The 15,748-nt window shown below is 48.4% G+C and overlaps 1 protein-coding gene across 1 annotated transcript in view; it reads left to right on the top strand.

Moving 5' to 3' along the window:
• DRC7 (dynein regulatory complex subunit 7) overlaps window positions 1-14,389 on the top strand; it is a 31,885-nt gene extending 17,496 nt beyond the window's left edge. The window contains exons 10-17 of the mRNA XM_063141017.1: window positions 1,078-1,206; window positions 3,565-3,791; window positions 5,654-5,869; window positions 7,127-7,237; window positions 7,972-8,082; window positions 10,341-10,535; window positions 12,206-12,345; window positions 14,269-14,389. Of these exons, the coding sequence (XP_062997087.1) occupies window positions 1,078-1,206; window positions 3,565-3,791; window positions 5,654-5,869; window positions 7,127-7,237; window positions 7,972-8,082; window positions 10,341-10,535; window positions 12,206-12,345; window positions 14,269-14,362 (1,223 nt within the window). The 3' untranslated portion in view covers window positions 14,363-14,389. The remainder of the gene's footprint in view (window positions 1-1,077; window positions 1,207-3,564; window positions 3,792-5,653; window positions 5,870-7,126; window positions 7,238-7,971; window positions 8,083-10,340; window positions 10,536-12,205; window positions 12,346-14,268) is intronic.
• The last annotated feature ends 1,359 nt before the right edge of the window (window positions 14,390-15,748 follow it).

Below are 15,748 nucleotides of genomic sequence, written 5' to 3'. Positions count from 1 at the left end.
GGATCTAGTTATTTATTTTCCTGGGTCTTGGTTATTTTTAATTATATAAAGACACAATCCTATGCGTGTTTAGACAGAATAAGAGTCCTGCAACTTCCAGCATTCTCCATTCTGTCTAAACAAGCATAATATTGTACCCTGAGTTCTTTTAATTTAAAAAAAAAAACCTGTGTATGCTTTTAACCTTTGCTGTACGATGCCTTGATGCCTAAAGAAAGGTGTATAATAACTTTACTAAATGAAGTGAAAATCAATGAAATCAGAAATGAGAGTTAAATAGACTCCAGTTTAGTCACTCTTCATTGGACAATAATTTCAATCTGAGTTTAAAGGATTATTGTTATCTGTACTGGGATATTTGAGAGAGGATGCACGGACCATGTGTAACTTATCAGTAGCGGATGCTGGTTTATATTTGCAAAATCCCAGCTGATTGTGTGGAAGGGCTCCGTATTCTCCCTCATCAACCTGCCAGTGCTTTGAGATCTTCTGGGGAAGCCCTTCTTTCAGTCCCACCACCATCACAGGCGCGCCAGTTGGGAACGCAGGAGAGGGCCTCGGTGGCTGCCCCAGTGCTCTGGAACTCTCTTCCCAGGGAAGCTAGAATGGCTCCATCCTTGATGTGCTTTAGGAGGCAGGCAAAAACGTTTTTGTTCCGGCAGGCCTTTGGTGATTAATCTGCCCCTCCATCTGTGCTAAAAACTTTTAAAATTTTAAGATTTCTGTGTTGTTGTTGTTTTTTTGCTTCTTTTTAAATTTTGTTTTAACTGTTTTATTCTGTTTTTATTTCCATTTTACCTTGTACACCACTCCGAAATTTTTCAATGGGGAGCAGTATATAAATATTCTAAATAAAATAAATAAATAAATAAATAAATAAATAAATAAAATAAAATTGTCATGTGTTTTAAATGTATATGTTTTAAATTTTGTAAGGCCACCTTGAGGCCTGGTATTGAGAAAAAGGCGGGGTGCAAATAAATATAATAATATTATAATATTTGCTTTGCATCAGGACCACGGATCTGTCTCTCGCGTAAGTCACCACAGCTGTTACTTCTCCCCCCCCCCCATAAGGTACCAAGGTGCTGGAGGTGAAGGACTGGTTCAAGAACCGAGAAGACGTGTTGGAGACGAGAGAACTGAACAAGCTAACAAACGTGACGACTGAGTATTTCCTTCCTGGGCATGTCCAGGGTCTCAAAGGTATCCAAGCCCGATAAAGGGATTTATTCTTGGGAAGAAAGCGTTCCTCTGCTTGGGATAAATTGCCCCCATGAGTTCATGTGGATCATCTTTGGGCAGCAGCTAAGGATGCCACGAGCGCCTGACTGGGTCTGGGAGTCTGGCAGAAGCCCCAGGTCTGCCGCCCCGGACCCAGTCGAGGGCTCCCGGAACGAGCACCGACCCCCACCCAAGCACTCACAAGGGCCCGGTGAGTGCTCAGCAGCTGTCTGGCCATGTGCCGAAATTGTGCACGTCCCTTTCCTGCATCCATGACGGCCACCATCGACCTAGGGAGGGGAAGTGCGCGATTTTGCCATATGTGCGTGTGTGCGGCTGCCAGGCACTCCCCGGGGCCTTGCAAGCCCCCTCTGAGGCTCACTGGCCCGTTGAGCAGGGGCGGGCGGCTGTGGCGGCAGGGCGAGCACACGCCCAGGCAACTGCAGGTGAGTTTGCCCACCCCCAGGGGAGGCCAGTGGTGGGGTGGTAAATGTCAAAGCGCATGCACTCATTGGGACAGTTCCCATAGCGGCACCCCCAAGGCAGGGCCAGTGCCAGACTATTTTGCACCCTAGGCAAGGTGAGCTACTTTTACACACACACCCAAAAATGCCAATTTTGATTTTTAAGAACATATGTTTCCTGGAAAAAATAAGAAGCACAAAACTTGAGACTGCTAAATTTATTTTAAAGTGCAAGAAATACATCATGCCAATTATAGCAAACAAATTGGAAAGGAACGTCTATGGGTCTAAAATGCATTATTTAATAGGAATATCACCTCCAAATCATCCCCCCAACTCACACACGCGCGCGCGCACACACTCAGCATCACTCACTCCAAACAAACACACGCATGAACACATGCATTCACTCAAAGACCCCCTGCACCCCATTCACCCATACATTCTCTCTCTCTCTCTTCTGGGCGCGTTCTGGAAGTCCAAACGTGGAGCCGCCCCACCCCCACCCCAGCGTCCCTGGCTTCGCTTCGGCTGGGCGGGCGCGGGGCGCCATCTCGCCCGCCCAGGCCCAGCTGAATCCTCGGGCCAGGCCGGCTCCCAGCCAACGTGCGTGAGTACTGCGCTGTGCCCAGCACCCCTCTTAGCTTGGAGCTCTAGGGGGCCGCCTGAGTGGCCTCTATGGTAGCACCGCCCCCGCCCCAAGGAGAGCCCAGACATTGCAGGCCGCCATGTTGATCCCTATCAACAAACCAGTTCTAGCAGTTTGCATCAGCTAGTAGCAGGTAAAAAAAAATTAATTGGGTCTTGCTTGCTCATTCAAGACCAAGCTGCCCCAAAGTATTTTACATGACAACCAGGGACAATATGTTGTTGCTGGGAAAATTCATTCCCCCCGCCCATCCCTCAGTTACATTGGGGATTGCGACTAAGCTCAGGGGGAAGTCTTGCTCTGGGGCACATGAGGCCAGCATCCCTGCTAATAAAGAAAAGTGTTGGGGCTGAGTCCCTGTGAGCCCTGAGACCACTACACCGCTTCCCAAGATCATCCAGGTTCCGTGCCAAGGAAAGGCAGGCTGTGGGGCATCTCTGGCCCTGAAGGTGGAGGAACCAACTTATCCAATGTCTTGCCAGGCTTGTGTTGGCAGGGTGAAAAGGTGGGAAGGCGCAGTGTTTCTCTCGCCCCCCTTTTTCCATCCCCCCCTTTACTTTTACAATTTCCGTTCTACTCTCTGCTCCAACACTGGCATGCCTTCCCCCTCTCCCAATTCTGGGAGCAGGCTGGAGGAATGGAATGGTGTGAATCCTGCAGAACCAATCCTAACCCCAACCCTCCCCCACCATGCCCACACATTGTTCCCCCTTTTGTCTCAGCTGACATCAGAACTCCAGCATCAGAGGCACGGGCTGCAGACATTTCCGTGGTGGCTGGGGGTGGGCTGCGAAGGCAGACATCTCTCTCCGTCCCTGTCATTGGAGAGAAGGAGGCCAGAAACATCCCATGGCCCCAGAGACTCCCTCCTGGTACCATATTATTGCAGCCTAAGCCTGCACTCCTGTGCATACTCTCCTGAGAGTACGTCCCATTGAATGTATTGGAGATTATTTGTGAGTAAGTATGCATCATGTTGCACTGTAAACCATGCAAATGAGGCTATTTTGCACACATGCTTTTATCTTCCTTTCTTTTCTTGTCTCTTTTTACGGCCTCCCACAATATATTCACTAGCTGCAGGGAGGGACAATGGGGGCTCTGACCCCTTCCGTGCCCCTGGAAATCTGGTTCAGCAGCTCTTTTGGCGGCTGGGTTTTCTGCAGGCGTAACGCCATGCACCTTCTCGCCGGAGATTCCACCCAGAGTTTCTCTTTGGTTTCCTAGCACACATCTACAAGACAATGGAGCCCGAGACGGAGCGCACGATGGAATTCTATAACGAGACGCGGGTGGACGGCCTTCAGAAACGCATCGAGACTTCCCAAGACATGATGGAGTATTTTGAAGGCCGGTCGGATTTCTTGAACTACCGGCACACTGAGTTTGGCAAAAGAATAAAGAAGCCAGCCAACGCTCTTGCCATCACTGAAACCAATGCCCGGCCTATTTTGGTAGGTGTAGCATGGTGACGAAAGACAGGCGGTGGCGTGTAGTGCCTAAGAGATGGCGCTACAAAATGGGAAGCCCCAGTTCACGTTGCGCCTCTGCTATAAATGCATCAGTTTGCCTTTTACAAGCCTCTTTATCTGAGCTTCATCACACCAGCGTTATACTGTGCAATCACTGCGAACTGCGTGCAAAGGACTCCGAAGTTTTCCAGCTTATAATCTGCTTTTCTTGTGAAGTACTCCCATGCATCCTGCTTTAATTGCACTTCTTAACCAAAAGAAGTGCACTATATTGCTACTACTTTTTGAGCATATCATTTGTTGTTTTCCGAGCAGCCACTGGGGCGCAGGAGCAGGATTTGAAGAAAAATTAAACAAATGCTTACATCTGCGTAAGCTTTAAAGATAAAGACATCAAAATTGGCACAGCAATAGATATAAAGGAGAGCTTTAAGCATACCAAATTTGAATCGGATTGGGTCATCCAGTGATTTTTTAATGATTTTTTTACATTTTCCCCCTTAAACCCATTTCCTGGTATGCAAAGGATCTAGCTGCCTGGTAACAACAACAACGGCAACAGCTTAGCACTGCAGGGGATAATTCGAGGGAAACAGGTACATGGGATGAAGCTCTCTGCCTCAGTCCATCCGTCTGCAGTGAGCAGATAATATTAACTTACACCACTGTCCTAGCCTATTATGAATCACCACTTATAAGTCACAAAAAAGAAGAAAAGCATCACCAAAAAAGGGGTCAAAAGAGGAGTGTAATTTGCATATGATCATTTATAAGTAGAGGTGCAAATTTAGAAATGACTTGGACATAGCAAGGGTTCCCAACCTTTTTTTCGGTAAGTGGATACATTTGCAATTTTAGGAGAGTGCTGTGGGCACGCTCACAAAATGGCTACCATGGGGGGGGGGAGCTTGCTCATTCCTAAAATGGCTACCATGGCAGATGGGGCCAGTCACAAAATAGCCATATCCCATAAGGCAAACTGGTGAGGCTCAAAGAAAAGTAACTTGCCCAAGAACCTAATTCCAAAGCAGAGGTGGGATCTGAGCTTCAAAACACACAACTACTCTTATGAACCCAAAGAAAGATGGCCCTGGGTGGCAGCTCTTCACTTTGAGGAATGCCCACCAGCCACTTTTTTAATTTTTATCACAACATAAAATAACAAACTAGCAGGGGCAGGGAAACTGGGAGACACAACGGAGACCATGTTGGAGACTCTAAGACCATAAAATTGCTCTCTTAGAATCATAGAATCATAGAGTTGGAAGGGGGCCTACAAGGCCATCGAGTCCAACCCCCTGCTCAATGCAGGAGTCCACCTTAAAGCATCCCTGACAGCTGGCTGTCCAGCTGCCTCTTAAATGCTTCTAGCGTGGGAGAGCCCAAAACCTCCCCAGGTCATTGGTTCCATTGTCATACTGCTCTAACAGTCAGGAAGTTTTTCCTGATGTCCAGCCGGAATCTCCTTACCTTTGGCCTATTGGTACAAGTCAAACGTTCTACATCCAAGAAACAGCTGCACGTTCAAAGGAGTCTACAGCATGTTCTAGGATGCTGCCCCCAATCCGGTGCCCTCCAGTTGTACGGAACTTCAGCTCACAACAGCACGGCCAATAGTCAGGCATGCTGGGCGTTATAGTCCAAAACAGCTGCTCTTAACTAACTTATCCCTAGATTATCTGTACAAATGATCTGTATGCCGCCCTGAGATCTTATTGATATAGGATGGGATATAAATGTTTTAAATTAATTAATTAATTAATAGATTCTGTTAATTTGATGGCCAGGAGTTTGATTCCAGTTTTTGGTTTAATCTCCTCTTGCTCCCCTCTACACTTCTGAAGAAAATCACGGAGCGGTTCCACAGGAACTTGAGCAAGTCAGCCGATGAAGATGTAGCAGAGTGCATCTTTTCTATGATGGAGGACAAGATCTTCTTGACCTACCACTTCAAGGAGAATTACATCACTCCCTCAAGGCGGGAGTTTAACAAACGGTCAGAGGTGGACAGCAAGGGAAATAAGATCGTCATGACTCACGATATGTGTATTAGCTACCAGGTGAGTCATCTAGATGCCACTATCAAAGCATCCAACTAGAGCTATTCAAAGATGTTGTTTGGTCCTCATTTGGATGTGAACAGACCTGATTGTCTGCGTCCTTCTTGAATTGTGGAGCCCAGAACTGGGTGCAATACTCTAGATGAGGCCTAACCAGGGCCGAATAGAGAGGAACCAGTACCTCACGTGATTTGGAAGCTATACTTCTATTAATGCAGCCCAAAATAGCATTTGCCTTTCTTGTAGCCATATCGCACTGTTGGCTCATATTCAGCTTGTGATCTACAACAATTCCAAGATCCTTCTCGTTTGTAGTATTGCTGAGCCAAGTATCCCCCATCTTGTAACTGTGAATTTGGTTTCTGTTTCCTAAATGTAGAACTTGGCATTTATCCCTATTAAATTTCATTCTGTTGTTTTCAGCCCAGCACTCCAGCCTATCAAGATCACTTTGAAGTTTGTTTCTGGCTTCTAGGGTATTAGCTATCCCACCCAATTTTGTGTCATCTGCAAATTTGATCAGCGTTCCCTGCACCTCCTCGTCTAAATCATTAATAAAAATGTTGAAGAGCACTGGGCCCAGGACTGAGCCCTGCGGTACCCCACTTGTTGCCTCTCCCCAGTTTGAGAAGGTTCCCTTGATAAGTACTCTTTGAGTCCGATTCTGTAGCCAACTGTGAATCCACCTAATAGTTGTTCCATCTAGCCCAGTTTTAGCTAGTTTGTTAATCAGAATATCATGGGGCACTTTGTCAAAAGCTTTGCTGAAGTCAAGATATATGACGTCCACAGCATTCCCACAGTCTACAAGGGAGGTTACCCAATCAAAAAATGAGATCAAATTGGTCTGACAGGATTTGTTCCTGATAAATCCATGTTGGCTTCTAGTAATCACTGCATTGGTGTTTACAGATTGACGTCTTTATAATGTGCTCCAGAATTTTCCCAGGAATGGATGTCAGACTGACTGGTCTGTAGTTCCCAGTTTCCTGGGAAATGCATAAAAAATGCATAAAATGCACCAAAATGCATAAAAAATGTGTATTTGACAATGATATATTTATAAGAAGCATATTTTATCATAAAATGCATACAAATTTTCGTATGAATTCCCCCCCCCCCCAAAAAAAAACCCTAGCAGACTAATGCAGAAACAGGATGGGAAGGTCTTATAAATGAATATATGTGAAACTGACGTGACCAAAAATATCCTGATCTGTCTATCCCTACATGTCTACCCATTTCGTTTGCTTTTAGGCAGGGTGCACCGAAAAAGAAAAGAAATTGTTCCATTTGTATGAAATGATGCAGAAGCTAATGGAAGAGGAGAAGTGCTCCCGGCACCAAGTTTGGGAGTCGGAAACAGAGGTAATTGGGTGGGAGAAGAAGTCTAACAGAACCATAGCATCACAGAATAGTAGAGGTGGAAGGGGCCTCTGAGGCCATCGAGTCCAACCCCCCTCTCAATGCAGGAATCAACCCTAAAGCATCCCTGACAGATGGTTGTCCAGCTACCTCTTGAAGGCCTCTAGGGTGGGAGAGCCCACCACCTCCCTAAGTAACTGGTTCCATTGTCGTACTGCTCTAACAGTTAAGAAGTTTTTCCTGATGTCCAGCTGGAATCTGGCTTCCTGTAACTTGAGCCCGTTATTCCGTGTCCTGCACTCTGGGAGGATCGAGAAGAGATCCTGGCCCTCCTCTGTGTGACAACCTTTTAAGTCTTTGAAGAGTGCTATCATGTCTCCCCTCAATCTTCTCTTCTCCAGGCTAAACCTGCCCAGTTCTTTCAGTCTCTCCTCATAGGGCTTTGGACCATAAAATACCTTCCCTATGTTGCAATTAGTGATACAAGCAAAGCTCCCAATGGCTTCAACCTTCCCTCCCCACGTGCGTTGCGTTCCTAAGGACAATTTCAACACACACACACACACACACACACACACACACACACACACACACCGGCCTGGCACTTAATTGATAAAAACCCGTGGTGCAGTTGCTGATTGCGTCATTCAGGTAGCGTGTAGTCAGGCTCTTACACGTGCCGGGTAAAGGGATGTTGTGTCAGTGAACTTATTTCTAAAATTTCTGCCCTTTCAAAGGTCCTGGAAATTCTGAGGATTCGAGAGGAGGAGGAAGCAGCCAGCAAGCTGACTGTATCTATTTATGACACTGAGAGGAATGAAAAGAGCAAAGAACAGCGAGAAGCCATGGTAGGCAGCGGCCATCTTGAATCACAGGCACAAGGAGGCCCCCTTTCTGGGCATACAGTGGAGGCTGGTGGTTCCAATGTCACCGGGGTGGTGAATCCGCTTTGGGTTTCAGTCGAAACCAGTCAGAACTCGAAAGGAGTTCTGACTGAGGGCTCATCTACACCAAGCAGGATATTGCAGTATGAAAGTGGTATATAAAAGGCAGGAGCCACACCAAGCAGGATATAGTGGTATGAAAGCAGTATATGGTATGTGTCAATGGGCCCCAACAGTTGTCAGTGCACTTCAGTACCGCTATAAAGCCATGGTGTGGCCCCTGCCTTTTATATACCGCTTTCATACTGCAATATCCTGCTTGGTGTAGATGAACCCTGAGTTCTGACTGAGACCCAGAGTGGATTCACAGCCCCACTAACATCAGAGCCACCAGCCTCCAGGACAGCTTCAAACTAGTTGAACTGTCTTTTCCTCTTCCTGCCTTTTCCTTTCCTTGGGAAGTAGGCAAGAAAGGGATCCAAGATGGAGAATTCTCAGTACCCCCACGAAATTAAAATTCCCAGGATTCTTGGGGAGGGGGTGGCCATGATGGACTAAGCTAGTAGAAAGCTGATGGACATTTATGGTGTAGCTGTGCTCTTGGTCTCCAGGGTTAAAGTTGGACCACTGGCACGGAGATATCCTAGCATTGGCTCAGGCGGGCCATAGCACAGTGGTCAAGCGCAGGCTTTGCAGGCAAAAGGGTCTAGATTTAGGGCCTGCCATCTTCCAGTAGGACTGGGGCAGACTCTAGTCACTGTCAAGCAGAGTTGTCTAACCACTTTCACCCCGAGGGCCAAATTCAATTTGGGAGGACCTTTTGGGAGGCCACACTCCCACGGTGGGCTGGGCTGGGCTGGAGGCAAAAGGGGAGGGGCCAAACCATTAAAAAAATACCAGTATATTTTAGCTTTGAGCTCTTACTGCCAGAAAGTAAGCATTAGGAGAGGCCTTTCAGGGTTTTTGAATGGGGGAAAACTAGGGTGACCATATTGAAAAGGAGGACAGGGCTCCTGTATCTTTAACAGTTGTTTTGAAAAGGGAATTTCAGCAGGTGTCCTTTGTATATATGGGGAACCTGATGAAATTTCCTCTTCATCACAACAGTTAAAGCTGCAGGTGTCCTGCCCTCTTTTAAATCTGGTCACTCTAGTATAGCTCCTGCAGCTTTAACTGCTGTGATGAAGAGGGAATTTCACCAGGTTCTGCATATATACAAATGACACCTGCTGAAATTCCCTTTTCTATGCAACTGTTAAAGATAGGAGCCCTGTCCTCCTTTTCATATGGTCACCCTAGGAAAACTGCAAAAGCTAGGAAACCACCACACTTTCAAGAACGGGGGAAAGGTATTCGGGACTGGGAAACGGTGTGTGGCCATCTGCCTCCCCTCCCAGTAGGCCAGAGTTGAATGCCAGGTGCTAGCAGGCCAGAGATTCAACTCCCCTGCTGTAAGCTGTACTAAGCTTGATAGACCAATGATCTTTGGTAAAAGGCAGCTTCCTGTATAGCCCCCATGGAGACAAATCTGATGGATGATTTTTCATTTAGTTCTCCGCAAAGCTATGGCTGCTTAGGAAACCAAACTTTTGACAACTAACGATGTTGGAGGAATCCGTTTGGGGGTGGAGATCGATGAGCTTCCCTTGGTTAACCCCCCCCCCCTCGAACTTCAGTTCATTTTTCATGAACTGGCCCAACTCGATCTACATCAAGACAGGCCAGTTTGTGGATTTTCCATGATTTTGTTTTATTTGCGCAAATCGGGTTTTGTGCAAATTTTGGCCACAATTTGCGCAAATTATGCAAATTGCACTTACGATTTGCGCAAACCTTGTATTTGCAAAAATAAACAAGTAGGCAAAAGGTTTTCTGATTTGGGGGGAAACTTGCAGCTCAGCCTGCAAATGCGAGCCAAATTTGGTATACTGGGGGGATTCCGTCAAGCCAAAACCAAAATGGGTTCCCCGACAATGGGCATCCCCCCTTACAATGTTCTGCGTAATCCTGCAAAGTGATACTACGCCTTTTAGATGAATGCTTCATATGTGCTGCACCTCTGTTCCTTCATCCAAATGGCCACTTGCATCCCTTCCTGTTCTGGATGGGCAGAACAGCTGCCTAGGTCCGGGATGCAGAAACGGGAGTGGCACAGCTCATTAAGGGGCTGACCCACCCTTAACAGGCCAGCAGGTGTACCAGCAACGTCTCTTTCCCTCCAGGAGCGCCTGCAGCAAGAGGAACGCCAACGGCAAGTGGAGCAGGATCTGGACTACCTGGCACCTTTCCTGATCCAGATGGGCGGAGTAGAGAAGATGACCAAATGGCTCGCCTTGCGCCTCAAGGAAGACTGCCTGAGCGATTTCAAGCACCGCCTGGTTGACAAGGCCAACCTCATCCAAGCGCGTTTTGAGAAGGTGCCCGGGCTCTCCCCTCTTCTATGCCCTTCAGCTTTGCAGGGAGGATGGGCAAACTAGGGATCAGGGAGACGTTTGTTCGGGATGCATTTTATTACAAACTTACCTAATTTGGCACTTCTGAGCCACTATGCCAGTTGTATCTTTAACAGTTGAATAGAGAAGGGAATTTCAGCAGGTGTCGTTTGTACACACGCAGCACCTGGTGAAATGCCCTCTTCATCGCAACAGTTCAAGTTGCAGGAGCCATGCCCTCTTTTGTATCTGGTCACGCTAGGCAGGGCTCCTGCAGCTTGAACTGTTGCGATGAAGAGGGCATTTCACCAGGTGCTGCATGCAGACAAATGACACCAGCTGAAATGCCCTTTTCTACACAACTGCTAAAGTTACAGGAGCCCTGTCCTCCTTTCCATATGGTCACCCTACATTTATATCATGCCTTTCCCCCTCTTGCATGGAACCCAAGGCTGCTTACATGCTCCTACTCTCCATTTTGTCCTCAGAACAACCCTGTGGGGTAGGTTAGGCTGAGTGTTTGTGACTGGCCCAAAGCCACCTAGTGAGTTGCATGGCTAAGTGGGGACTAGAACCTGGGTCCCAGTCTAGCTACTACATGGCACTGGCCATACTGGCTGGGAATGATGGGAGTTGTAATCCAAAAGATTTGGAGGGCACCAGGCTGGAGAAGACTTCTGTGTATGTGTGTGTGTGTGTGTGTGTCCCCGTCTACAGTCCCAAGCAGTCACGCTCCACCAGTGCCTTGACTCCCTCATCACAAGCTCCCTCATTCTATTGTAAGCCTGATGGACTGTGCTTCAAGAGCGCCATCTAGGCTGCAATACCAGCCCGCCTGAGTCAGCTGACTCCAAGGGCCAATCCCTGTCCACCAGGTGTAGCCACAGTTTGTGCTCCTTGGGGTGTCTGAGCCATTTTTTGAGAATGCGCCCTAAGACCCTGCTCCATTCCCTTTATTTATTTATTTATTTATTACATTTTTATACCGCCCAATAGCCGAAGCTCTCTGGGCGGGTCACAAAAATTAAAACCATAATAAAACAACCAACAGGTTAAAAACACAAATACAAAATACCGTATAAAAAGCACCACCAGGATAAAACCACACAGCAGAAATTGATGTAAGATTAAAATACAAAGTTAGAACAGTAAAATTTAAATTTAAGTTAAAATTAAGTGTTAAAATACTGAGAGAATAAAAAGGTCTTCAGCTGGCGACGAAAGGAGTACAGTGTAGGCGCCAGGCGGACCTCTCTGGGGAGCTCGTTCCACAGCCGGCGTGCCACAGCGGAGAAGGCCCTCCTCCTAGTAGCCACCTGCCTCGCTTCCTTTGGCAGGGGATCACAAAGAAGGGCCCCTGTGGATGATCTTAAGGTCCGGGCAGGTACATATGGGAGGAGGTGTTCCTTCAAATAACCTGGCCCCAAATCCTTGATTTCTGCCTTGAGATCTTTCCAGGTCCTGCTTGGCTTTGAGGGCACGCTTGTTTCTGGCCTCTCGGTGGCTGCCTTAGAATGCAAAACCTGCTCATTTGGGATGGCACATCTGCTTCTGGCACAACTGGATTGAAAGCCAGCTCTCCTCCCCTCTCCCACCCCCTGACTGAGACTTCCTGTCATCTGACCAATGTCCCCTGCCTCTTCCTCCTGGCACAGGAAACCCAGGAGCTTCAGAAGAAGCAGCAATGGTACCAGCAGAACCAGCTCAACATGACTTTGGAGGATGAGGACGCCTACTTGAACTACTGCTCAGATGCCATGTTCCGCATCCGCATCTTGGAGCTCCGTCTCAGCAGGTATTGGGCACGGATCGCTCTTTATTTATTTATTTATTGCATTTTTATACCGCCCAATAGCCAAAGCTCTCCGGGCGGTTTACAAAAATTAAAACCATAAAAACCATTTAAAATATAAAACAAACAGTACAAAAGCATGATATAAAATACAATATAATGACACAACCAGGGTAAAATCAAGCAGCAACGCAGAAATTAATGCAGACTTAAAATAGAAAATTCAAACAGCAAAGTTAAATTAAATTGCTTAATGGTTAAAATGCTGAGAAAGTAAAAAAAGGTCTTCACCTGGCGTCTAAAAGAGTATAGTGTAGGTGCCAGGTGAACCTCTTTAGGGAGCTCATTCCACAGCCGGGGTGCCACAGCAGAGAAGGCCCTGCTCCTCCTGGTAGCCACCTGTCTCACTTCCTTTGGCAGGAGCCCTGAGGATGAACTTAGGGCCCAGGCAGGTAGATATGGGAGGAGGCGTCCCTTCAGCTAGCCCGGCCCCAAGCCGTTTAGGGCTTTGAATGTTAATACTAAACCTCGGTTTACGCAGGGAATAGACCTAGCTTGGCTCGAATGAGCAGTTGAGACCCGTTCCCTTAACTGCTGCTTGTGGAGTTGACACGGATTGACACAGCTGGCTGCATTTTAGGGCTCTCCTCGTGGGTGCAGCTATGGGGATCATCCCATAGCTGCATAGCAGCGCCGCCACTGCTCCTGGGGCAGTTCTGTTCCGATTGTCACACAGCTCTTCCCATTAGGAAGCTTCCCCAGATCCGCTCCTCTGCAATTCCTGCCCATCGGCTCTAGTCTGGCCCTCTGGAACGACGGAGAAGCAGCTTGCTCCTCCTTCTGCATGGCAGCCCTTCAGGCATTCGAAAGGCTGCACGCTAGCGTGCCTCCCAGGGCCGGTTCCGGTTTTTTGAGGACCCTAAGGCAAGACCATGAGACCATCTTGGGGCCCAGTGAGGCTACCTTCTCATGGTTATTGCCACCAGCTTGCTTTCACTCCTCCTCCTCCTCCTCCTCTTCCTCTTCCTCCTCCTAACCACTTGCTTGACAGGCAGGCAGACAGTTAGGAATTAGGCAGGGATACCTGCTGCTCCTTCTCCCTGCCTGTTTTGGGCCAAGAGTGAGATGCAGGTGAACAGGCAAGTGGTAATGGTGAAGAGGAGGAGCAGGGCCTGGAAGCTAGGGCTGTGCTCTGCTTCTCCTCCGACTGGAGAAGCAGAAGCGGATTGGGGTGCTTCGCCTCCCCTTAAGGCGGAGGCGAAGAGGATTGGGGGAGCAGTGGAGCGTCGCGGAGCGGATTGAAGTGAAGGCGGACCCTTCGCCTCGATCCGGAGCTCCGTAAAAAAGGTAAGGGGGGTTTACTTGGCCCTGCTGCCGCTGGTGTGGCGACGGCAGCAGAGCCAGGTAAGGGGGCGGGGGGGGGGTTTCTTACCTGCGTCCATCGTGGCCCATTGCCAGCTTCACTAGAGCCTGCAGCTCAACCCGGAAGTGTAGGCCGCAAGCGGGGCCTACAGTTCCTGGTTGAGCCGTGGGCTCTAGTGAAGCTGGCGGCGGGCCGGGATGGAAGCAGGTAACAAGGAGGAGGGAGGGGGCCTTACGTGGTGACACCCCCCGCTGCTGCGGAGCTCTGATTCGGAGCCGGAGCTCTGGAGCGGACCTAGGTGGATTAAGGCGGGGCAGAGCAGGCCCGATCCGCAATTTGCGGATCAGGAGCGGGGCGGAGCTGGGGGTCCGTGCACAGCCCTACTGGAAGCTCTTGTCAGGGGCCCCCTGGTAAGTTGTAGGCCATGGCAAGTGCCTGACCATGCCTACCCTCATGTCTCCCCGGCATCTTCTCTTACTCCAGCTCAACATGCGCAGCTCTTCCAATGGTTCCTCGCAGGACTCGCTTTCCTCTTATTGTGCTTCTCGTTTTTTCTTCCTCAGGCACAAAGAGAAAGCGCCCCAGAAATACATGGCCTTAGAAGAGAAACTGTGCAAGGACCCTCGCCTGTCTGAGTTCCTCAAATTTTATATTTGAGTTATCCCCTGCGAATTGTGCCTTGAAACCCACACGGACGTCCTCGGTGTAACAGTGCAAAGCAAAACAGCTGAGGAGCAGTTTGTTCTCGCTCAGTTTGTATTTGCCTTTTTCCTTCCTCGCTGCGGAACGTTAGGAGTGTCGTTCTATGGCAGCGCCAAGGGATTTGTCTTTCTCTTGCATCAGTCACTGAGCAGAATTACACTGTATGAGCACATACATGTAACAAAACTCCCGGCTGCAGTCTGGCTCTTTTTACACATGTATGCGTATGACATACAGCTAGGCCCTCATGCCAATTTCACTTGACAGATTTGCTCCCAGTAAATGTTTCTCCCTGGCACCTTTTCTGCGTTAATGGGCTTTTCTGCGGGTCTCTGGCCTCCTTGCTACCACAGACTTTTAAGTATCATCAGATAGTTATAAAATTAGACTGATGGTCACTGTTGTTGACTGCAAGCCCAGCCCTTCTCCTATCATTGGATGAGCTGCCGTGATGTCACAGTATGAACATTTTCAGTGCTGCTGAGGAAGGTCCAGTCGCAGAAGGTGGAAAATCACTGCAGCTACTGTCGGGGAAATGGAAGGCTGGTTGCACTGAGGGGAAAATCCCCACATAAATGTTCAAGACTATGTTCTGCCAAGTAGCTGGGGGGGGGGGGGTAAGAAAAGCAGGGCTGGTTCCAGAGATCCCTGGGAACGTGCCCTTCCCAGCAAGCCAGTCTCCCCCAGGCTGAATGCTGGTTCCACACAGCTACCTCTGCCACCCCCACTTTGATTTTCCGAGAACGCAGTGCCATGCGTACGTGGCAGATGCATTCTGTAGGGGTGAAAATGGTGGAAGGGGTGAGTCCAACCACACAGACCCGTCATTCTGGTTCTTGTCTGGGCAGGGCAAATAAGGGAGGGGGCATACCAGGCCCAAGATCAGCAGCAGTAGCCTCTGCAGTGCCAAGGCCCTGGGGCCCCAGCAGTTGGCCAAATATATTTGGGGATGTAGAAAATGCACTCACAACAGGGCTGGCGTCCAGGAACAGAAGGGGAGAGAGGAATCACTAGAAATTGTGTTCAGTGAAGTCTGCGGAGAATTACCCTTCAAAAACAGTGGGAAATGCTGGGCTATGCAGGGGCTTGATTCTCCAAAACAAGCCAGGCTACTCTCTGAGCCTTGGCACTCTACAGCAGCATGGGCTAGACCAGTGGTTCCCAAAGTGGGTGGTATTGCCCCCTTGGGGGCAGTGGGATTGCATAGGGAGGTGTCAAAAATTTTATTAAGGCAACCCAGCATGGGTTTTAGCCAGATACAAGAGTCATGATATAAAAACATTACATTACATTACAGCATTGTATTAAACATCAAATATTGAACTTTTACATATAAAACAT

Source organism: Elgaria multicarinata, chromosome 14, assembly GCF_023053635.1.
Source record: "Elgaria multicarinata webbii isolate HBS135686 ecotype San Diego chromosome 14, rElgMul1.1.pri, whole genome shotgun sequence".
Taxonomy (NCBI): domain Eukaryota; kingdom Metazoa; phylum Chordata; class Lepidosauria; order Squamata; family Anguidae; genus Elgaria; species Elgaria multicarinata.
Note: the sequence above shows the minus strand (reverse complement) of the source record. Positions and strands in the feature narration are given on the sequence as shown.